This window comes from Carassius auratus, unplaced genomic scaffold, assembly GCF_003368295.1.
Source record: "Carassius auratus strain Wakin unplaced genomic scaffold, ASM336829v1 scaf_tig00026699, whole genome shotgun sequence".
Taxonomy (NCBI): domain Eukaryota; kingdom Metazoa; phylum Chordata; class Actinopteri; order Cypriniformes; family Cyprinidae; genus Carassius; species Carassius auratus.
Window position 1 is genome coordinate 42,355 of NW_020525541.1, and position 23,864 is coordinate 66,218.

A 23,864-nucleotide genomic window follows, 5' to 3' on the forward strand; every position below is an offset into this window, starting at 1 on the left:
ATAACTGTAACCAAAAATGCAGCGTAAAATGTCATGTTTACGAGGCCTGTCTGAAATGTTTTTTTTTTTTTTTTTATATATCGTGAAACCGAATTCCATATCCAAACATTTGCTGACTAGCTTTCCCCCCGTGTTGTGGTTTGCACTGTCAGATTGACAGGGTTGCTGTATAATATTTTAGGTGAGCATCTGTCTCTACAGGGCAGGGACTGAGCCATCATGTTAGTGGAAAGGGGGCATGGGGGGGTGGGCTTTTAAAGAATCAAGCCTGTGAAATGAGATGCTAATCAGAGGCAGCAGGAGCATGAACGGGCTGCGCGTGGCTTCCGTGAATATCTCACACTGATTATGATAAATTATGCTAAATCTTCGACCCTTTGACCTTAGGGAGTCTGGCGTATGAAGGTTGGTTATATGGTTTTGAGACCCAACACCCCATGTAGAGTGAGTGATTTAAGACTGGTGGTGCGATTGTTAGTTTAGGGTGAGTTATCGAAGGGTTTAGATATCGATATAAGTGGGCATGCTACAGGAAAAGGAGGGCAGGATTGCAAGACGTACACCAACAGTGAGGAGGGGTCTACCCAAGCGAAGTCATTAGCATAAGAAAAGTATGCAGTGTAGTGGTTGCGCTGAGCTGTCCACACTTGATAACGGCATGAAGCGTGCCAGACAAACACACACTTAATCGTACATGACATCTCACCAGGTGGTGGCCAACACCACATGTCTTTCCCTCTTTCTATTTTTACCCCCTTTCTTTTGGTTTCTTAAAAGAGAATAAATCCTTGAAGCTCTGTTTGTCCCTCAGCAATGCTTTGGGACTCGCTCTATACAAAAGCTTTGGATTAGGGCTTATTCTGGCTTCTGTTTTATTGTTTACCACCTCACCGGCTAGCTTGTGCCATTCGCCACAGCAGAGCTAATATGAAAATATTTTAAAACAATTTTATATTAGAACCCCCTGCATACACACTCTGTCACTTCTTCATTATATATGATGGATAGCCCAATTTAAAAAGCTGCTGAGGGCGCCTAATTTAGGCATGAGATTTTTAACGAGATTAAACATTTCACATTCATAGCAGGTAATCGATGCAGACATTTCTATCATACGTAGACCTTGCTGCTCCAGTGTTTACATACAGATTTAAATATATCCGTCACAGAGTAATTACATTAAAGTCACGTCCAAGAATGGCCATTCTCGGGTCTGGAGGTCGGACACTGTTTTGCACTTTATTTACAAAATATTTAAGGAAAATGACATCATGATGAATATAGTTGGTGAGTGGGAGTAATATTTAAAGTGCAGTTATTAATTTCCTTTCACTTTTCCTTTTCTGTCCCGTCTTGTTCATCTCCTCTCCTTCCCATTTCTGTCCTCCAACTGTGTTTGTCATTATGTTTCTGTAATGGAAAATTTCAGATTTTTCTAATCTCTCCCCAACGCCACGTGGAGTCTTCTCTTTTCTTTTATGGAAAATATTGCAGTGATCCTCTGGTGGCCTGTTGGCCGGGGCATGATTTATTTGAGTTATGTGTGGATGTCCAGTGCAGAATAGCCCATTGTGCAAAACACAAAGAGGAAGGCCAGTCTCTGAAGCCAGGCAGATGGCACATCCTGGAATCAGAGACAATAGTCTTCACCCTGAGTTCTATTAAAGAACGCAAAGAGCTGCATACTAATCATGCATACGTTAAACTGCTGGCCTGTGCTGGACTTCACATCCCCTGAAACATGTGGTTTATTTTATGCCTCAATATCTTAAAATCTCATTTTTATTTTCCCAAAAAGTACTTTTAAGTATTTAATGTCACAGAGCATTGGCATTGAATATAATATGTAGATTATGTGACAGTGTGTCTATACATTGAACATTCATGAAAGAAAATAAATGCATTTATTTATGTTCATAGAAAATGTGGCAATTAAAAAGAAAAATGGAATGCATCATCAAAAGAAAGACAAAAAACCTTCTAAGTGCCCATTATACTGTAATAAAACACACACACACACACACACACACACACATATATATATATATATATATATATATATATATATATATATATGTGTGTGTGTGTGTGTGTGTGTGTGTGTGTGTGTGTGTGTATATATATATATATATATATATATATATATATATATATATATATATATATATATATATATATATATATATATATTAGTGCTGTCAAAATTAGCGCGTTAACGCATTCGATTAATTTGAAATATTTAACGCGTTAAAATAAAATAACGCAATTAACGCGGTTGCAGTTTTTTTTATTTCCAGTTGTGGCCTATGTATGTTCATCGTGCAAAGAAATATGGATAAGACCAAGGAAGGACTTTTAGACGGAAAGTTTCAGTATAAAACTCTGCCGGATTACTCTTCAGTCTGCCACAAGAAACATTATGACTGTATGACTGTAACAGTGCGTAAATCAGACCTTTCTGTAACGCTAACGTTAATAAGCTTAAACGAAAATAAAGAAATAATTGTGTAGCGGAGTATTTTTTGTACACGGTGCCGCGAACTGTCAATCACTCCTGTACGCGTGCATCACTGTCCTCCTCAGCTGCAGCAACTTGCGCTCTCTCTCTTCATCAAAGATCATATTGTCTTTGTGCATAGGCTATAGATTAATTAGATAAATGAATATCTAAATTTGTGCCTTGCCGTCTACGGTATTTTTTTAGAACTTAGAAAAAAGATGCTGCAGCCAATGAACAGCCAGCGGGGGCTGCAGGACGACTCAACCTCCGCAGACAGTTTTTAATGTCTATCAGACAATAAATACTCAAGATTTTGCTTTAGTATAACTCACAACGAGTTTCACACACCTTCTCCGGCCACGTTGAGTTGTTGACACTTAACAGTGGGAAAAGCGTCACATGCGCTATTCACTTGTATAACTTAAGGGTGAATGGGTAATGGAGTTTCTGCTCTGGGTGGGATGAATTAGGAAGCTTGCATTGTGAAGGGCGCTCTGAAAATCGGCAGTGCAGGTAAAAGATTAAAACCTCTATTAAAACAGATGTCCAGATGAGCGTACCGGTACGCTACAAGCACGTTCTGGGCGCATGGAGAGGTGGCGGTACGCTCAAGAGCTATATTTGGAAGTGGCAGTACTGAGTACCGGTGCATACTGGCCCACTTAAAGCACTGGCAATGACTATACTTTGGAATTTTTTTGCAGTCCACTTAGAATTCAACATGGAAATCATTTTTGTTTTTTATTGGCATTGATTGTTTTGAAATTCAAATGGTACTTACATGCCTGTGTTTTTATTTCTGTAATAAATATGGCTTTCAAGCCAACAGTTAATTTGGAGGATATTGATGGTTTATTGCAGGTATGTTGTTTACATGAGAAAATCTGTGTTACAAGTTAAACAAAAATTCCAATAAACAATCATATTTTGAATTTAAATAGTTTCTTTGTCTTGAGTTTACATTAATTATTTACATTTTACATTAACATATCCAAAAAGTTTCAGTCTTTTAATTGCGATTAATCGCGATTAATCGCGATTAATTTTAAAAAATTGTGCGATTAATTAGTAAAATTTTTTTAATCGATTGACAGCACTAATATATATATATATATATCAACATAAAATGAAGTAACTGCTTAAGAAAAAGTCTGCATATTGAAACAAGACCCTCTTTTCTCGTTGTGCCATCATCTGCCCCTCTCCCCTCTCTCTGCAGGTGCATGAGCAATTTAATGAGATGCAAATGAGATATGCATACAGCCAATCTCATGTGCCATGATTAAGCGCAGGATATTAACGAGTTCTCTCTCTCTCGCTTGCTCGCTCTTTTTCTCTCTTTACATCTAGTAAATCCCATCTTTGTCTCTGTCACTCCATTGCAGGGCTACTGCAGTAAAAATAGCTACAAGAAATTGAGAGGAAAAAAAATGTTTGTCGTGTCTTGGTACATAGTGCATTGAGGAGAAAAATCGTTTCAGATTTCTGTGCAATTTCTAGCATTTTGTTGCTGCTGAGGGTCAGGGAGCGTATCCTCCATTTTCTGCAACACCCCCCTCTCCACTGTTGCCATATTCCCTCCTCCTTTGACGCCCCCCTTTTATGTTAGTGTACGTGTGTGTGTGTGTGTGTGTGTGTGTGTGTAGTTTTTGGCATAATCCATTTACATAATAAAGATGAGGTAAAATTAAGATCCCCACAGGAGTAAAGAAGAGAATCCCAGTGATACAAACCTCATTAATACAGCGTGATTAGCATATCCGTACATAATTGTCCACAATCGGTACAAAGAAAGACGTGAAGGCAAAAAAAACCCAGCAAATTAAACGGCTCATTTCATCATGTTGTTAACGTCGATTTGAACTTGTTTATCGAAGGTTATGATGACAACAATGTCCATTTTGGAACCAATCCTGTGTCATTTAACCAGAACGATGCCAATGAAAGATTCGAAGCACAAAGGTGAGTAAATCCCTTACTTCAGAAAGCACCCGAAGGAAGAGGAGGAGAGAAAATCTGTATTATTTATGCTCCTCTACAATGTCAAATGCATCCAGTGAGGGACTGAATTCTTCTCATTCACTCTCATCATCTTCTCTCTGACTCAACAGGACGTTTCGAGGATACTCAGAACAGGTATTCAAGCACAAAATCACTCATTACTGTGTATATGATGGTTTAAGGTCCTGTCCTTGAATTTGGAAAGCTCTAGTAAGTCCATAAAATTGCAAAAGTTGTGCATCTACCTGGTAAATTACACCATACTAACACCCGCCAACATGTATCTTTTTGGTGTTCCCAACATACCTGAGAAAATTCACTCTTTCTTGTGTTCATTTGTGCAATCCATTCTGTTTTGGTTTTGTAGTACATAAGATCCATATTCCATAATGACTTTAGTGTTTGAATTGATCTGTTGAGTCACTGTATAAGTCATGGCCTGTGGTTTCTTTAGCTCCTCCCTGTTTGCTTGTTTCCACAGTTGTTTCCTCAATCTTCTGTCTTGACCAACTTTTGAAACAAACTTGTTTTTGCATGACAGTTTCTTGACTTTTTTCCTTTTCATTCCATTTATCCTTTAAAAAAACTTTATTGAATGTAAATTGTCATTGGCACAGGGTTGGCGGAGTTACAGATGGCATCCGATGACATTGCATCAGTCTGGGTTGCCCATCACTTTTGTTCTCACAAGTGTTTCTGCCATATTCCTCCTCACCAAATCTGTCACACTAATTAACCCAACAAACTCTGCGAGGGTTAATTAAGCTGTCGGATCACTGTGTTTTTCAGTCTTGTTTTGTGTTTCGTCCCTAGGGCTCTTTGTCTTTGCCAAGTGGCACGCGTCAGGGGCTGGTTACCGCAGGAACCTTCTGGCACCCTGCCATTCCCAAGCCACCGCCAACTTCCCAGCGGCATACGGCAGAGATCCTGGCACGCTGCCGAAGGTTGGCGCGTGCCAACGAGAATAACAAGACAAGTCGCATATCTCCATTATGACTGAGCAGATGCCGTCATACCCACGATGAGTGCCGTTGCTTACTCTCTCGGGGACGTGCCTACATAGAACCTGGCATGGTCATGAAGGCGATGGCGAAACGCAGCATGGCGAAGCCTGTGGGAAACAAAATTACGAGGTCGTGGTGAAGAAATCTGCGCTTTTCTAAAACCGTAAGAGGATAAAAGGTTCGTTAAGAGGCACCGCATCAGTTTAACACAATGCATTGTACGCTCCGTTTTGCATACTCACACAGTTGCCATGCTGACGAGCTGGCAGATGGAATCTTCAAAGAGCTCCAACTTTTTGAATCCAATGCTGGGGAACATTTCATTTGGAGGATTGGCAGCAGGATGATGCCTCTCTTTTCTCTCATTATCTGTCTCTCCTCCTCTCTCCTCTTTAGTGCCACCCTGCCTATACGCCCTCTTTGGCAGCGGCGCTGAGTGGATGGCACTGTGCCAACCTTGCAAAACCATGGTGTTCATTCGCCACTCTACATCGTGTCCTTCCCCCCACAGACCCTCCCTCTCTAAATCTTCAACCTTTTTCTCTATCCATCCCTCATTCAGTCGCTCTATTTTAGATCTATGTGCTCTCTTTGATGGCTGAGTGGTAGAAATGATTTCTGATATGTGGAGCACTGTTTACTTCAGTATTTGTGCCCGTACAGCGTCCCACAGCAACTTTCTTTAATGTTTTCTTGTTGCTGCTCTTCAGCTCTGTTGTGCCTTTTATTTCCTGCCATTCAAAGAACACAAGTGCACTTTTATGTCCCTTATGATTCTCCACTTCCAGAGACACCCAAGCCTGTTCACTGGGCCCCAACAAGTTGTACTCTCTTCTGTTCTGTTTTCTATTCTTTCATTTGGCAAATCTAAGCATGAAGCGTTTCGCAACAGGAGGTCTCTGAGATGCAAATCAAGCAGATTAGCATATCATTTAGTGGGATGAATATGCATCTATGCTTTGAAATTTGTGAGTTTTCAGCTTTGAACAATTCAAAAGTCTCTTGTGTGTCTTGATACCTCTTTCTTTTTACAATCTCTGATCTCTTATCTCTAGCTCCCTTTTTCTTGTTTACGCTTCACCTTTTTGTCTCTGAGGGTTTGTATAGGAGAAACAACATGCTGTCAAGATTACCAAAGGGTACTGAGAGTATTTCAGGGTAAAATAGCCTGCCTTGTGAGCATGTCTGCCTATCTGGGCGTCAAGTTTCATTACACAGAAGAGAACAAAATGGATGTGTGGCACACATTCTGCTGGAGGAAACACTCATGGTTGTGTTTTCTTCTTGGCTATAGAATGTCTTTATATTAATATGCTTCGAAATTATTTGAGAAACCCTGGAAATTATTATTTTCTCAAAGAAAGAGGCCTAAAATTGCAAACAGATGCAACAACAAGGCAATAAACCAGATTTTAGTTGCAAGATGTGCTTAGAGGCGCATATTTTTCTTTGTCATGATTTTATTGTAAATACTGATTCTTATTATCCATTTTATTTTTATTTTTTTGTGTGTGTTGTTTAACTGATAACAAAATATTTACCTTTAAAATATTTACAGATCTGTAAAGTGTCCTTATGTTTGTTTTCCTTAATGTTTTATTTTTTGAGTTATGCAAAATAAATAACAGTATAACTGGGTTATTCATCATTTTGATGTAAATTGGGTTGGCTTAAACATTGCTTTTCCTATATAATAGACCCTCAAATGAAAACACACACACAATATATATATATATATATATATATATATATATATATATATATATATATATATATAGAGAGAGAGAGAGAGAGAGAGAGAGAGAGATGGTTAGAAAAATGAGGCCCATCCAAAATCTTGAATATGGAGGAATAGATGAGAGTATTAAACACAATTAAAAATTCCAGGCATGATTTATTATGCCAATTTAATTGCATCAAATTGATTATTTAATTCCAGTGATTCAAGATACAGTGTCTTTTAAAATGGCTAATGAGGTCATTATATTGCACGTTAATGTCTGAAATATTTTGGCTAATATGATAATGCCTAATGTAGTAGTCCTGTTTAATACATTTGACCATACTTGCCAGATTTGTGTGTATGTGTGTGTGTGTATATATATATATTCTGTACAAATGTGTGTGTGTAATTTTAACAAGCGAACAAATGTACTTTGGGTCATTATATTAAAAAAGCTTCTCTGTGTTTATTTTTAGCAACTTCTTGTCAGTGTACACTTGTTTCGTATGCCATTTGCAGTGCCCTTCGGACTGAGTGGATGCATTTCCTGCGATTTAAAAAGATGACCGGATTTGAGATGTTTGCTTTGGCAGGACACTGCCCGGGGGAGCGGAACATATCCAGACATATCTGTGTAAGTTTACCCATAATGCCACACGCATACTATCATCAAAACATACTAAGTTGCGTTGAAAATGTGTGAGGTGTCTGCTTATAATATACCAAACAAATGCAAATTGCATTTCAGTCAGCTTATCCACACATACAAACTCGCTCTATGCACACACATTTAAGTGAGCAACAGTAATGGGAGGCCGCATGGTCGCCTTGGAATATAAATCACATTTCCCATCAGCCTCTGCTCTGACCTCTGACCTTCACTCTGATATGGTGTTCAAGAAAATGTATACGTGTGAATGCGTGTGTGTGAATATTTCTCGGTCGATAGCTACAGGATCTCTGCTCTTCTCCACTACATTATTCTCAAATCTGTCCATTAGCAGGGCCACAGAGAGTAAATCTCCTCACCTACACACACACACACACACACACACACACACACACAGAGGTGTGATATTACTTTAAGATCACCATGGAATACAACTTACCATGCATGTCACAGAGCTGTCAGGTAGCGTTTCCATGGAGATCACCAGCGAGTGTCTTTATTATGTGCCGGCAGCATGTTTGTCAGACTCTTGTATTTATGTGTGTTGGCATGCTCGCTCACTCACGCACAAACAGACATGTGAGCTTGCAGTGTTTTCTATTTGAAGACACAAGCTCAGACTGTTTTCTACACAGGACAAGCAAACCTCTCGCTTTTGTATATTATTCATATTCCTTCAGAACAAAAGTATCATTTTGAATCCGGCTTGTGTTTTGTTTCATTCTCTTTCCATTTGCGTTGGGAATACTTCAGGGCAGTTTTGTTTATTGGAGCTAATGGCTGAATATTAGGAGCTTCCATCTTTCAAAATGTGTTCCGCTCCGAGCTATAGAATGTGTGAAGTCAACCTAAACTCAAATGAATATCATTAAATCGGTCTTAGCTCTGTGAAACCACGACTACAAAAATATTCTCAGAGAAAAATGAAATAGCATTACTCATTCATCAGCCATTATCTAGATCATACTGATGTTTACTGGTGGAACCGCGAGGAAACATGCAACATTAACAGATAATCTGAAGCACAAAAATATTGTAAACCCACCTGGTCTGGAGAATAGAATAGAATAGAATAGAAAACTATACGTTAAGAAATTTTATGCAATAGTATGCAAATGATTCTAAGTACAGAATTTCATCAGCCACTACTTATATTCGATTTTTGCTAGTAGAACTGAGAAGAAACATGCATTATTAACATAATTTGATCAAAGAAATCATTAATCAGCTTTGTTCTGAGAATAGAGTAGAATAGAATAGAATAGAATCGGGGGGGGGGGGGGGATTATGCAGTTGTATGCAAAAGGAAGGAAGGAAGGAAACATGCATTATTAACAGATAATCTAAAACATTATAGAATACTCAAAGGAAATATAATGTATAATAAGTGCAAAATGTACATATTATAAAAGGAATACACACATATATGGAATTGCAGTATGACGTTATATGTTTTAAACTATTTTAAACTGTGTTTTTCTAATTCATTTTTAATTATGCGTGCTGTGTTTATGTCCTTGTGTTAATTGAGAAACTACATGAAATATTTTTACTTTTAAAAATGTATTTGTCACACCAGGATTATTTAAATTGAGCTAGGAAGGGCGGGAGGCAATTAAAAATGGTGGGGGAACAAAAAGAAGAAACAGTTACAGATTCTACAATATATACTTTGTCTTACATTCTTTATACTTTAAATCTTAAAAGATAAACAATAAACTGAACAAATGCTTGGATAATGTTATGTCAGATATTTGCTATGAGTACATGCCACAATGCAGAATAGAAAATAATTTTATTTTCACCAGTATTTTATGATTACTTTTTATCTCTATTTTTTCTGTATTTTTATTATTTTTCATGTCATAACCAAGCAAGTTGCCGTGTGCTTAGTCTTTGCGTTATACTTTCCCCTAAGAATCAAACCCATTACTTTTATTTTCTTTCTACACTTCAAGATATAGGTTTATAAATTCTATGTGTTTGAATTTGCCTTTATAACAGAAAGCTTAAACATAAAACATGACACTGTGCATGGCAATTATTATCATACAGTACATGTTGATGATTTAAAATCCCTGTATTCCTTAATATGTATTTTTGGTTTATGACTAGCTCCCATTGTCCTGTATTAGACTGTGTGGACGCAGAAGCTTTGATTTTCTAGTCTGTCTGTGTGTCTGGGAGAGCACACACTGGTCTGAGGTTAGGACCAAAACACTGAGCATATAGCTACTTAAATACATGCAGAAACAGCACTGAAAGAGTGTATCGAATTTATGTTTAATCCTGATCTTTTTGTGACCTTCTCAAAAACTTCTTGCATGAAGGATGTGTGTCACATGGTATTATTATTCATGCAGGCGTAGGAAAAGGAATGAAGGAAAAAACAATATTACTTGTATGACAAGGAAACACCCAAAATAAACTTAAAGAGGGTCTGCACTTGCACACTTCATCTGAAATACACAGGCAGAAATACAAAAATGATAGTGTCCCTGGAGGGCAAATTACATGGTGTTTGAGTGTGTGTGTCTGTGAGATGCTGCAAAATGAAATTCCGCCTATAGGGAGTCAGACATGCGCTCCAAGTGAATAGAGGAGAACAAAGGATTACGCTCTCCTCTGATTCCTCTTCTACTGCCTACTGCCATTACTCTGTTCATTTGCTTTAACACTTTTTTTTCTTTGTCCATTTTTCTCTTTCCTGGGTCTCTAACAGTGCCTCTCGAATAACACAGAGAAATGAGCACATAAACACAAACACATACTGCTGTAACAAAAAGTCACAAATAATTTCTGCCATTTTCTGTCTTCTCTCTCTGTCTCTGCAGGCTGTGATAGTGTGGTGTTATTCAGCTAACTCTCGCTGTCAAACAGTGACCTCCAGAGGACAGTTAGAAAACTGCAGCCTGGGAGTGTACTCTGCTGCTGCAAACTCATCATTTGAGAGATAAGCGTAAACAAATGCCCAGTGACTGCGAGGAAAAGTATGTATTTTTATGTCCTAGAACACAAACTCTAGATGTTTTCTCCATCCCTCCTATAGACACGTTATACGAGGTCTCATCATCAGCTCCACTGAAATCCAAAGAATGACCTTCATGATCAAAAACTGTTTCCAGTGTTCGATTAAGAATATAATTTTACATCATGTGACAAAAAGTCTTATCAAATTTGTAATTAATGTAGATTAAAATGGCCTCATCATGATACATTTGAAGAAATACAAAACCAAGTCTATTTGAGTAAGATACATAATATAATTAATTCAGCATATGGTTAAATAAAATACAATATTAATAATGAAAAAATGGCAAAGAAAAATTATGATTATTCTTATATTACTATTATAAGTATTTTTGCAGCCTATTTAAGCAGTTATATTGTCTTTATTGTTATATAATAAAGCTTGTGAAGACTGCAAAATAATGATAATAATAATAATAATAAGAGCAAGAAAAAGAGGTTTATAAGAGGCAGATGCACATACATACTGTGCATTAAAACATGCATAATAATTATTATTATTATTGTTGTTGTTGTTGTTGTTAGTATTTAATCAGTTTTAGCAGTTAAATTATCATTATTGTTATGTATTAAAGCTTCTGTGAACTGCAAACAATAATAATAGTAGTAATAATAATAGTAATTATTATTATTATGCAGTCTATTTAACCAGTTCTATTATTCATATTGTTGTTGGTGTTATTTTGCAGTCTACACAAGCTTTTAGATACAAAATCCTCTGTTTTCTTCTTTTCCAGATCTGTCACTTTAAAGCCTCATCTAATATGACTCTCTCTCTCTCTCTCTCGCTCGCTCTCTGTCACCTTTTCTCTCTTTTCCCCTTGGTGCGTCCTTTCTGAAAGGCAGCAGTAATGTGATTTCAGTAATGTAATTTGTCTGCGTGTGTGTGTGTGTGTGTGTGTGTGTGTGTGTGTGTGTGTGTCGGTGTGCGGACAGTGAGGAGGAACCTGATCCAGGCTGGGTGATTTATGATGTGTGTTCCACCGTTTTTCTAAAACACGTTTCTCTTCATTTATTTTTAATCTTCAGAGCGATTAGTTCTCCCTGTCAACTGCTATACAGCGTCTGAGCGGAGCGTTAATGAGAGAGCGAGAGACAGATGCACAGACAGGTATTTACTCCACATGAAAACATGCAGAATAGAATGGATAAGAGCAAACAGTGCATTTGATTTTGTCCAAGATTTGGGGTTGAGTCCATCAGCACTGGAGAGAGATGTCACCTCATATGACTCTGAATGAGCATTCAGTCAAATCAGAGGTCAGGCTCAAAGCAGCCAATTGAAATCACTCCCTGCATTTCCATGGCAACATGCTCCATATATGACTACACTTACACGCCTTGATAGCTTTATTTCCTTTACTCATATTCTTATTTCCTTCAATTCCTTCCACTCACTCTGTTTTTCCTGCAAAGCGTGTTGTTTGACACAAAGCATTTTCATTTGAATAAATTTAACTGAAATGTTTTATGTCAGTTCATATAAAATATGCTTTATAAAATACAGATTGTGTCAAAGTAGCTTTACAGTAATAAACAGGAGAATGATAGTCAACATGGACTATTATATAAATTATGAAACAAATTCAATTTTAACTATAAAGCAGTTCTACAGAGCACAATATGTCATTATTCAGCTCAGTTCAGTTCAAGTTTTGTCTAAAAGTGTCAGTACAGGCAAATCGATATTATTACTGAATATTAATTGTCTTTTTAAAAGTATTTTTAAAGGAATGTTCTGCACATTGCAATGTAGTTGTTGGAGTGTTGTAAATACAATTAATTCAAAAATGTATTTAATATATATTTATATATACACACACACACACACACACACATTTACAGTAGTGAACACTCATATTTTCTTGGAAAATGTAATGTAGTTTATATATGCTTTTTGTAAGATTTAGAGTGTTTTTTTTTTTGAGCCCAATGAAGTGTTTAATTGCTTTCGGGCCACTCTCAGTCTCTTTCATTCGAATCGCCCTTCACTCAGCGGCCGTGGAGCTTTAAATAAAGAGCTGATCTGATCAGACGATGAGGTCAGTGGGACAGAGCGGAGGGAGGTGGGCTCATCTGTATTGATCTGCTGTCTGTTAGACTTGTTCTACCGTCTTAACATTATTGATTACACTGTCCTCAAACACAGGCTCCCTGTTCAATTTTCATTTTAAAGCTATTTGTTCCTCTTTAGAAAGGCTTTAGTCCACTTGTAAGTCAATACACATGAAAGAAAAAGACAGTAACACATTGTTTTACATCATGTGCTGTGTACACATGTCTCTGTGTGTGAGTATATCTATGTCTGAGCTTCAAAGAGAATCAATGATACATTTTAAAGAAGCATGTAAGACACTAAGCCAGTTAATTTTATGAGGCCTACTTACTTATTGAACACACACACATATAATTCTTAAATAAACTTTAATATTATTGCCTCTGTTGGTATTATCACAGAAGGTCGCATTCTGCTTGTGGAGCGCTGAAATTATAAATCAAAACTAATAAATCAAAATTAATAAAAACATTTCAAAAAGTAATATTCTTAATCATATATTTTATTTATTAGATATATAAAAAAAATCGGCTGTATTTTAAAAGTATACATGGAATTGTACATGCATGTAATATAGGCCCTATAAATAAATTTAGAAAATAAAATGTATTATTATTAATTATTAATTAATTACCATTATTATATTAAAAATATATATCTTTTTTTCAAATACAGGGATGAAAAGTGAAAGTTTATTCGGCATAGAATGTAATTTCTTTGCTTATTTTTGACAAATAAATAGATAAATACCCAATTGTAAGCTTTTAATGTAAGCTATAGCAGAGAGAGAAACTTAGAAATAAGCACAGAAAATTGTTTTGAAATGTCTTTGATTGATTGGCTCTCGTATATTTGGTTTAACACGTGCCACACTGAGGGGGAGGAGCATCTGCAATATGCTCGATCAGGATTGGCCACACAGCTTATTCAGCACCGCCCCTCTAAAGTCACTGGATACGCTGTTACATAGTCCTCATGCTCCTGATACTAAAGTTTATGTAGTTAACGTAAGTAATCAATCCATCATTATATCCATTTTCGGTAATGAAAAATACGGATGTAATGTAAAAACAAGTAAAACGTTAATGACGATATTACAGTCGGTTATGAAAGCCCCGCAGCAGCTGCTTGTGTAACCTCTCAACTCATTCATTCATGCGTTTTGTAACACGGCTCGCGGATGCATCCTGTCTGTCAGATTGTGTTTCATTTGTATATTTACTGCGTTAAAAAGTGACGGATATCCTTCAAGAGAATGTCTGTAAGCAGAGATATGAAGTCCGTGTCTCAGGTCCGTGAACTGCTGAGAGAGCTGGTGTCGGGTCGCGAGGATCCTGACGCGTTTTTCTGCATGTGTTTATCTCTGTTGGGAGACACAGACACCCGAACACACTTTCTGGACGAGATCAAACCTCTTTTATCAGGACATGAGCATTTACACAGTCAGCTGACTGCAATCTTTTTGGAGTACTTCTCCAAGGTAGTATGGATTTCATACTGTACCAGTCAAAAAGCTTGTATATGTACCTATATAACAATATAGCTGCAAATCTGAATGATTTCTGAAGGATCATGGAGTAGCTGCTGGTATTCAGAATAAACTGCCTGTGTTGTGCAATATGTTAAAACATATTTTGTATGTTGCTTTTTCAGGATAAAGCGGATGAATTAGAGTTGGCTTTAGCACTCTCTCTTTATGAAACCAAACTTACCAAACCAGTTCATCAGCCTTACAAAAGCTATGTAGACTTGACTACAGTAACCTCAGGTGTTAATCAGTCAAACATCAGTGATGGAGCAGAAGAAGCAGAGAACCAGGCTGGTGCAAAATGGGCACCAGATACTGAGGTACATAACACCACGTGTGCCATTAAAAACACAAATAAAGAAAATGATGATCTCAAGGTCACAAAGTCAACAAGGTCACAAAAGCGTCGTCTGCGTAAGAAGCAGCATTTGTTGAAGAACCCATCGGGACCACGACCGGTTCTGCTCTGGTTCAGAAGGGACCTCCGTATGTGGGATAACCCTGCTCTTATTGGCTGCCTGGAGCTCGGTGCACCTGTCATTCCTGTCTTCCTGTGGAATGTGGTGGAAGAAGAGGGTCCAGGGGTTACCGTAGCTACCGGTGGGGCGTCTAAATACTGGCTGCATCAGGCACTAGTGAGTCTGAACCGCTCTCTGGAGAAGTGTGGAAGCAACTTGGTGACGCTAAAGGCAGAGGTCTCATCTTTGACAGCTCTGCAAGGGTTAATCGCTGAGACAGGGGCAGCATCGGTTGTGGCAACAGCCCTGTATGAGCCGTGGCTGAAGGAAAGAGATGACAGCGTGTGGGAGAAACTGGAGAAACAAGGTGTTAAGTGCCATGTCTACCACTCTTACTGCCTTCGAGACCCCTACACGGTCAGCACACGGGGCGTTGGATTAAGAGGTGGGTAATGCAGTGCAGACAACGGCAGACAAAGGTTCAGACAAGGGCATTTGATTGGTGATTCTACATACATTTTTATATTCTTCTTTAAAAAGGAATACACTTTTTAATGTAATTTGAACATGATGCCTTAAAGCAAGATGCTGTAGGCGAGTAGGATACAAATTGTTAGGTATTGCCATACTTCCCCAGTTGAGTCCCTCATTAAGTTAAGATAATTGGAACACAAATGTTCTGAAATGTTGTTTAATTATGCAAATGATGCATTTCTGAAATGTTATGTTTAAATATGCAAATTATGCATTTTCTAATTAAATATGCACAAATTTGCATACATTCCCAGAACAGAGACCTGAATATCGGATTCAAGGAGAGAGGGTTTTGGATTATCTTTATTTCATCATTTCACATACCAAAAAAATAATGTCTGGGGCAATTAAAAATCCACCACAATAACTGCCCAGCAAGACACTAAAGAATACCTTGGCAACCATAGCACTGCCCTGACAATGAATTTCTACACCCTAGCATGCTAGCGGCAACTTTTGCATATGCAAACGCCAGCACAATCTTCTAAAGTGCTAATTTCTTAGAGGTTTCTACATTATTTGCAGGTATCGGCTCTGTCTCTCACTTCATGAGTTGTTGCCAGCAGAATCCTGGCAGTGGACAGACCTCTCCGCTGGATGCCCCCGCTGCCCTGCCTGCTCCCTCAGCATGGCCACAGGGATGCCCACTTGTTGATCTGGGACTGGCACGCATGCCACGCAGGAAAGATGGCACAGAGGTGAAATATTCAAGCCAACACTAACACACAACAGATGTGTTCAACTGATTTCAGTCCTACAAGTCAATGTGGTTTTATTATCACTGAGATACATTCTAGTTTTATAACAATGTTTTTGTCATTTTTAGTAGTTTTAGTTTTTTACAGTATATGTGTTTATATAGGTTTTTAACATTTTTATTTGAGATCTAGTTATTTTAAAACATCAAACTAAATTAAAATGGGAAATGTTGTTTCGGCTACTAACTGGATTTCTGTTTTTTATTTTATTTCAGTTAATGTTTATTTTAATTCAAGCAAATTAGTTTTAGTTAATTATAATAACCCTGAACAAGTTCTTATATCTAAAATTTGATATACTTATTGTTGCTGTTTATTGAAACTAACAATTTTTGGGATTTATGTTAATAATCTTAGGTAATTCCTTTTTGGTGCTTGTTGTTGTGATTGTTATTATTAATATGTTCAGAATGTTCATGTTTTAAAATAAGGAATTTATATGATTTTGAAATGTGTAAGTCATGTGCAAAGCACCGCAAAAGATGCAAGGCTTTAATCACAGCAGTCAGAGACTACCTTTATGTAAAAAGCAATGGAAAAGTAGTGCTGTTGGATGCAACTTGCCATTTTACAGGATTAAAGTGCTTTTGTGATGCGGTATTAACAGATTGATTGGGCTGTGAACATTCGGAAATCATGGGACATCAGTGAAGAAGGAGCTCAGGCTCATCTTGAGGCCTTCCTGCGAGATGGTAAGACATATTTCCAGGGCACATGTTTTAATATAGCAGCATTACAAGGCAGTCCATCATTTTGCACTCATCAACTAACTTCATTGTAGGTGTGTACCGTTATGAGAAAGAGTCAAGTCGTGCAGATGAGCCTAACACCAGCTCTCTGTCTCCGTATCTGCACTTTGGGCAGTTGAGTGGACGCAGCCTATTATGGGATGCCCGTGGAGCTCACTGCAGACCTCCCAAGTTCCAGCGGAAACTGGCCTGGAGGGATCTGGCATACTGGCAGCTGTGCCTTTTCCCAGACCTGCCCTGGGAGTCCCTAAGGCCACCATACAAGGCAAGAATCATATTTGCTGACTGAAATACAGTGCTGGTTTCTTACTAATTTTGGGGTGCTAATATCAAAAATACTGCGTTTTGTTGCGCACTTATCAAAATAATATAGATGCATTAAAAACCAATTGAAAGTTTTTTATTGATTTTTTTTTTTTACTCTGCATCATTAAAATAGGTAATATCAGGCCTTTTTTATTAACAGATTTGTTTTTCAAGATGCCGAGCTGTTAGGCTCCAACCTAATATGCTTGTATGGAAAGTACAAAAAGATTATGTTTATTGCAATAAGAATGGGATATTGGTTTCAAAACCATGTGACTTGCTAAGGAGAGAAGTGCTATTACTTGATCAGATTTATAATTTTTGCCTGCCAAATAATAAACCGGGTGAAAAAATCCCATAGACAAGCTTTGGAGAGATTTGTGGTGGACTCTTTTAATTTTAATCTTTTTAAAATTATTAATAATTATACTTTAATATTATAATTTTTTTTTATAAAGTTGAATAAGTAACCTCATAGAATCCCCTAGTAACTGCATGTTAATGCCCAAGCCACCACCCACAACATCCTAGCATCTAAGTGGCACCATAAAATGTATATATGTAGTTATGTGCTTATTGTTACAATTTCACTGGCATACTCAAATGTTAACTCATGAGCAGGCTTTGCGCTGGAGTTCAGACCATGTCCATCTGAAGGCATGGCAGCGTGGATCCACAGGATACCCACTGATAGATGCGGCAATGAGACAGCTGTGGCAAACTGGCTGGATGAACAACTACATGAGACATGTGGTTGCCTCCTTCCTCATCGCTTATCTGCATATTGCCTGGCAGGAAGGATACCGCTGGTTTCAGGTGAGACATGCAAAATCCTTTTACATCTAATGATTTTTTGCTATCTTGTAGCTTCTTGCGAGTTTGTCTATCACATTTCTGACTTTTTAACCAAAAAGCAATACCCTGGCAACCACCTGCAAGACGGTACAGAAGCATTATGCCAGCAAGTTCAGTATTAATGCACTGGGTTTCCTGTTTGTTGATCGAGAATGTGCCAACTTTAGCATAACTGACCATTCAACAGCATCTCAACTCTCTTTCTCCATTGTACAGGACACGCTGGTAGACGCTGATGTTGCCATAGACGCCATGATGTGGCAGAATGGAGGAATGTGTGGACTGGATCACTGGAACTTCGTCATGCACCCTGTTGATGCAGCGCTGACCTGTGACCCCTATGGCACCTATGTGCGGCAATGGTGTCCTGTACTGAAGGCACTTCCTGATGACCTCGTCCATAAGCCCTGGAAGTGCCCAGCATCAATGCTGCGTAGAGCAGGTCTGTTGTACAATTATCAGTTAATCACAATGCTTTGTTTAGTGTTTTATATTTATATTGATGAAAATGCACAGTAATCTATCAATAATGCTGATTGTAGAAAACACAAATGCCTTCATTCTGGTCAATTTCTAATTTAGAGCTGGGCAATATACAGCAAAAATAACATTATCGTGAAATAAAATTATTCATTTGAATATAGGATTTTGGCTATATTGTTTACCAGTATTCCCAATAAAATCAAGTCCCATTCACTCCATTTCATTTGGGAAATGTCACATTACAGAGATAAAATAAGATTAAATCACATTATTCCAAATCATATGTATACCATCTATTCTCACTTACTTTTCACAGGTGTGGTTTTAGGGGGCAACTACCCAGAGCGGATAGTTGTTGACCTTGAGGAGCGACGTGCACAGTCTCTACAGGATGTGGCGACGGTGAGAAGGCGCTTTAGGGAGTTTGTTGACCAGCGATCAGGCTGTGACCTGGTACCTGTTCCTGCAAGGTTGGTGCAAGACGCTCTGGGCAGTATGGAAGATGTTGTGAGTCGTGAAGGAACCGGGTTTCTCCTCCCAGTCATCACACGCATGGAGTTTAAACACCAGTCAGAGGATCCAGACAGGCAAGATAACCCGTGCAGTGCTGTGCTGAAGGGCTACGTCAGCCGCAAACGGGACGAAACCATTGCCTTCCTAAATGAGAGAGACTTCACAGCCAGTGTGATGTGTGAGAACACACAGCGTAGAGAGAGGTTAGAGAGGGACTGGTGTCTTCTGGAGGGTCTGCCTAAGCCTACAGTGTCACGTGGCAGGGCCAGACGGACCCCAACCAGAGACCCTTACAGCAAAGTGCCTGGAGGTGTCGCTGTTCCCCACAGATAACCGACTGACATGTTAAGGCTGGAACACACTACACAACTTTAAGCAGATCTTCAGCAGTCGGAGATGATTTTGCACATATTCATGTAGTGTATTATGGGCACAGACTCTGATTTTTTTTTTAGCTTCAGACTTTCATTACTTCTAGTTCTAGTCTAAAGATATCAAACATGTTTGATATTTAGACTTTTTAAAACTTTAGTAGATAATCCAATACAAATGGACTATTTTGATTTCTCATCCTGTACAAACCCATCCATTGTGGTGTTGGAAACTCTCTGATATTTAACATTTATGACTAAAGCTTTGTTTTCTTTAAAGGTGTTTTATAAAACAAAACTACTTAAAATAATTCATTTGTAGACATTGGGTTCTTTATTCCGTAAATTAGATCTCTGTCAGAGGCACATTTGACATCAAAAAGCAAGATTTCTAATGCAATAAAGCCATTTAAAGCAGAGAGGTGTTTTAAATAGATTTTTAATGTTGTTAATTAATGATGTTAATCACTTTAACTCCGTTATGAGTTCTTTAAAACTAAGACCAATTTCACCAGGTTTCATAGCTGTCCTCAGACTGGACATTAGGTGTTATTCATCCATCCACATTTTATTTGTAGCTTATTCCAAGAAATGACAAGCTTTTACAGGAACAGCGTAACATCTACCAAAGAGATGAAACCGTGACATAGTCTTTGTCTCTGGGGCTACATACAGTAACTGGCTCAATCCAATCAGGTTTGCTTGTTGCTTTCCAGGCAAAGTGCATAATGTTTTGTCCACGTGGTCCCCTCCTGTGTCTGGGAAAATGTAATTTAAGAAAACATCTACACTAATCAACTACTATAAACATTCCTTAATTGATTGTTTTTAATATCCCTCTTATATGCAACATGGCAGCAACACACTCTAGTCCTCTATAGATTTGATGTATCTCTCATAAGCAGCTTCATCCATCAGTCCATCCAACTCCTCAGGAACAGACACAGTCATCTTTATCAGCCAGCCTGTGAACAAAACAGACAATTACTGATGAAAAAAAAAATTACATTATTTTTTCAGAATATGTTTCTTACAAACACAAAGTTTTTCACTTCAGAAGACTGGTGACTGATGGGGATAGCTGATGCTTTAATCAGCTTTTTGGTCTTTCATTCTGGCACCCATTCACAGTGTAGGATCCATTGGTGAGCAAGTGATGTAATGCTACATTTCTCTAAATCTGTTCTGATTAAGAAACAAACTCATCTAAATCTTGGATGGCTTGAGGGTGGGTTCATCTTATTTTCTGGGTGAAATATGCCTTTAAGTTCAAAGATTCCAGACTAGTTTGAGTCAAAATGCGACTAGTAATGTCTCACCGTCTTTATAGCATGATTTGTTGACCAGTCCTGGGTTGTCTGCCAAGGCATCATTGACATCCGTCACCTCCCCCGTCAGAGGACAGTACAACTCACTCGCTGCTTTAACACTCTCCAGAGCACCAAATTCATCTACAGTACAGATAACAATTCCTAAACAAAATAACTGATCCTAATATTTGCTTGATTTACAACAAATAACAGTATTTTGTAACACATAACAGTATCCTTCTTTACAGAGGAACAGAACAAGTTTTTCAAAAGCAGTATTCTCCGGAGCAAGAGTAGTTACCCGACTGTGCCAACTTTGTGCCAACTTCAGGGAGCCCACAATAGACCACGTCGCCCAGTGCCTCCTGGGAACATTACATTATAAATGCATGACAATACATCCTATATAGTACAAAAATAAGCTTCAATAAACAGTCGAACCTGTGCGAAATTACTGATGCCCACTGTTGCCACGCCACTGTCCACGCGAACCCATTCGTGTTTGTCTGTGAACTTCAGTGCTGCAAAATATGACCGAGAAAACTTTTTTTAGGGTCACAGGAGTATCAAGGGGAAAAACAAGAAACAAGATTTAAAGATGCATTTAAACGTACATGTACTATAGTTCATTCATTCTAAATGTATCGCTACCATTGCATTTAAATGATTGCAGCATAAGTGCACAAACAGACAGATCTAAACTTTGACGCGAGTCGCCTGTAAACATTTATAAGTTTGAATACCTGCGCAAAATCGAGTGGTGGTGCTCAGGGTTCTTTTATAGCATGTCCTCGCCAGCAGTCTACCTGGAGTCACGGCGTTTCTATTTGACAGTCGAGGCAGAGAGGAGGTCAAACTAACAGAAGCACATCGTAATATTGTGCACATCGCCATTATTCCCCGCACGCAAACATTAAAGGACGCTGACGCGCCTTGATGATGTCATTTTTCGAATGGCCTAGGCGCGCCAAAGCGGTGCTTTGATGTGTCATGTTTGTGTTTGCGTTGGAGGGAAAATGTATCTAGTGAAAATCTAGTGATTAATTTGTCTTGTATATGTCTATGTCTATATCTATAACCGGATGGTTGACAATTAACACTTATAAAATGTTTTAGGCAATAACATCAAACGTTTGCGTTAAAATTATTTATACGGTAAATTGTATATTTGTGTGCTATTTTAATCTCATTTTACTTTTGTGAAATTCACACAAAAAGTCATTTTAGTCCAAATAATCCATTACGTAAACACGTACTCTCGCAATAAGATTAGAAAATTATAGGCCTAGGTAGCCTATATCAAAAAAAAATAAATTAATGGCACTTTTCTCTAATTAAGCCACACTATTAGAAAGTAAACAGATTTTGACAAATTTGTAACGATAGCAAAATAAATTGGGATTTTTACTTAAGTCGGCCTACCCGTTTTTATCACTGCATTCACAGAGCTTTCTGTGAAATGTAGCCTACTATCATAAATAAGTGTATAACAAAAAGGGGGTTTCTTTATCCAAAGAGGGGAACTATGGTTGGACTAGTCTCGAGATTTAACCCCCTCCTCCCCCTTGAATATCCCCGAGCAATTTTGACGAGATGTAGCGCAATGGTTTCAACTTTAGCTATGTGAAAATAATACTTTCCACCAGTGATTCATCACCATTGTGACACTGAGCAAGACAATATCTTCAATGAAAGTGAATATATTAGAAATACTAATCATAGCTATCCATTGACTGTCTAAAGTTACAGTAAACGTGTGTTCGGAGAAGGCTACTTCTGCTGGAATCAGACAGCAGATCTGTATACGATTCCGTGCATCAGGTGGATGAGTGCTCGTGCGCTCTTACCTGCGCGCAGGTGCGCTCCGTCCTCCTGATGCCACAGGCGCGCGCAGGTACATCATCCTCCTCTGACTGCACAGAAGATGGACGTTTTATCCTTCACTACTCTTGGACAAATCACATTAGTTTGCTAATCGCACCTCAGAGATTTTAATTTGACTGATGAGAATCTTTTTCTGAAGGAGAATTTCAATCCATCCTCCTAAAATGAAACTCGTCATTTCATGATCTTTGAAGGACGCCCGTCGCTCTGAGATGAACGAACAGCGGGGCATTCAACTGCTTTCACTCTGTACACTTTTTATTTTCAAGCTATTTGTTCTGCAAGGTAAGTAAAATCTTAATTTTGAACCATTTTTGCAAATTATTCATGTACCCGCTGCAGTTGGCCCATGTAAAACTGTAATATATTAACCATAGTTTTTCTAAAATATCATATCTTTTTATTCCTACTGCAGTAAAATTGTTCAAATATTGTGTTAGCCGTAATACATTTAACGAAATAACAAAAAGATTCTGAAAGCTTCATACACTTATTAAAGGAGATCCTAAATTAATTCATAATTAGACAGGGGGAAAATAGTGTACAATGATACAAATCTGTATGAGAAGTGTGCTATTTTGGATTAATTATATATTCTGTAAATCTATCTTGAGCCTTGAAAAACTTCGTAAATTTTCAATAAGTTTTAAGTGTACTAAGCATACTGTTTTTCATAGAGCAGCTCTCCAAAAGTAGTTATGCAAGAATTTACTAAAAATAAATAAATACATAATGTTTTGTTTTGATCTTTTATTTACAGACAGAACTCGATTAAGTTCAGAAATACGCATTTGTTTATATAATTTTACTTTTGACAGGATTTATTTGCCAGGAATCAAACTCAGAAAATAAACTCCCCAGGTATGTGGTTTTCTATGTACTGTATCTAACCTCTTGTTCTGATGATGATGGCTAGGTGTATGATCATAATGGTTTTAGATTTTTAAACATGTTGAGCATAGATAGCAGTTTGATTTTACCTTTAAAAACTGGTGAACCATATCGAACATCCGCTATTACAAGGAGATTTTGAGCTGAGAAACAGTGTCAAGTTCTACATGCAACCACTGATAAGATGTTAAGTGTTTGGACTAATGTTTTTCAGTAACCATTAAACCAGTTCCTTGAGAA

The 23,864-nt window shown here is 37.9% G+C and overlaps 2 protein-coding genes across 2 annotated transcripts; one reads left to right on the top strand and one right to left on the bottom strand.

Moving 5' to 3' along the window:
• The first annotated feature begins 13,901 nt into the window (after nt 1-13,901).
• On the top strand, nt 13,902-19,850 carry LOC113078823 (deoxyribodipyrimidine photo-lyase-like). The gene is made up of 8 exons (XM_026251135.1): nt 13,902-14,464; nt 14,638-15,415; nt 16,030-16,202; nt 16,870-16,954; nt 17,044-17,276; nt 17,939-18,133; nt 18,389-18,614; nt 18,972-19,850. The coding sequence occupies exons 1-8, from the start codon at nt 14,240-14,242 to the stop codon at nt 19,499-19,501; spliced, it is 2,445 nt and encodes an 814-aa protein (XP_026106920.1). The 5' UTR covers nt 13,902-14,239; the 3' UTR covers nt 19,502-19,850.
• Nucleotides 19,851-19,960: 110 nt separating this feature from the next.
• LOC113078824 (glycine cleavage system H protein, mitochondrial) lies at nt 19,961-21,781 on the bottom strand. The gene is made up of 5 exons (XM_026251136.1): nt 21,593-21,781; nt 21,291-21,370; nt 21,151-21,214; nt 20,859-20,990; nt 19,961-20,504 (listed from the first exon to the last, which is right to left on the bottom strand). Exons 1-5 carry the CDS (start codon nt 21,741-21,743, stop codon nt 20,407-20,409), a joined length of 525 nt encoding a protein of 174 aa, XP_026106921.1. The 5' UTR covers nt 21,744-21,781; the 3' UTR covers nt 19,961-20,406.
• Nucleotides 21,782-23,864: the final 2,083 nt, after the last annotated feature.

What these genes read in the sequence shown, in the direction of transcription:
- LOC113078823 (XM_026251135.1), top strand. Translation starts at nt 14,240, where the DNA reads ATGTCTGTAAGCAGAGATATGAAGTCCGTGTCTCAGGTCCGTGAACTG. An exon ending in TTTTGGAGTACTTCTCCAAG is followed by an intron (nt 14,465 to 14,637) that starts GTAGTATGGATT and finishes TTGCTTTTTCAG; the next exon opens with GATAAAGCGGATGAATTAGA. An exon ending in ATCAATGCTGCGTAGAGCAG is followed by an intron (nt 18,615 to 18,971) that starts GTCTGTTGTACA and finishes TACTTTTCACAG; the next exon opens with GTGTGGTTTTAGGGGGCAAC.
- LOC113078824 (XM_026251136.1), bottom strand. Translation starts at nt 21,743, where the DNA reads ATGGCGATGTGCACAATATTACGATGTGCTTCTGTTAGTTTGACCTCC. An exon ending in CACCACTCGATTTTGCGCAG is followed by an intron (nt 21,371 to 21,592) that starts GTATTCAAACTT and finishes CATATTTTGCAG; the next exon opens with CACTGAAGTTCACAGACAAA. An exon ending in CAAATCATGCTATAAAGACG is followed by an intron (nt 20,505 to 20,858) that starts GTGAGACATTAC and finishes TTTTGTTCACAG; the next exon opens with GCTGGCTGATAAAGATGACT.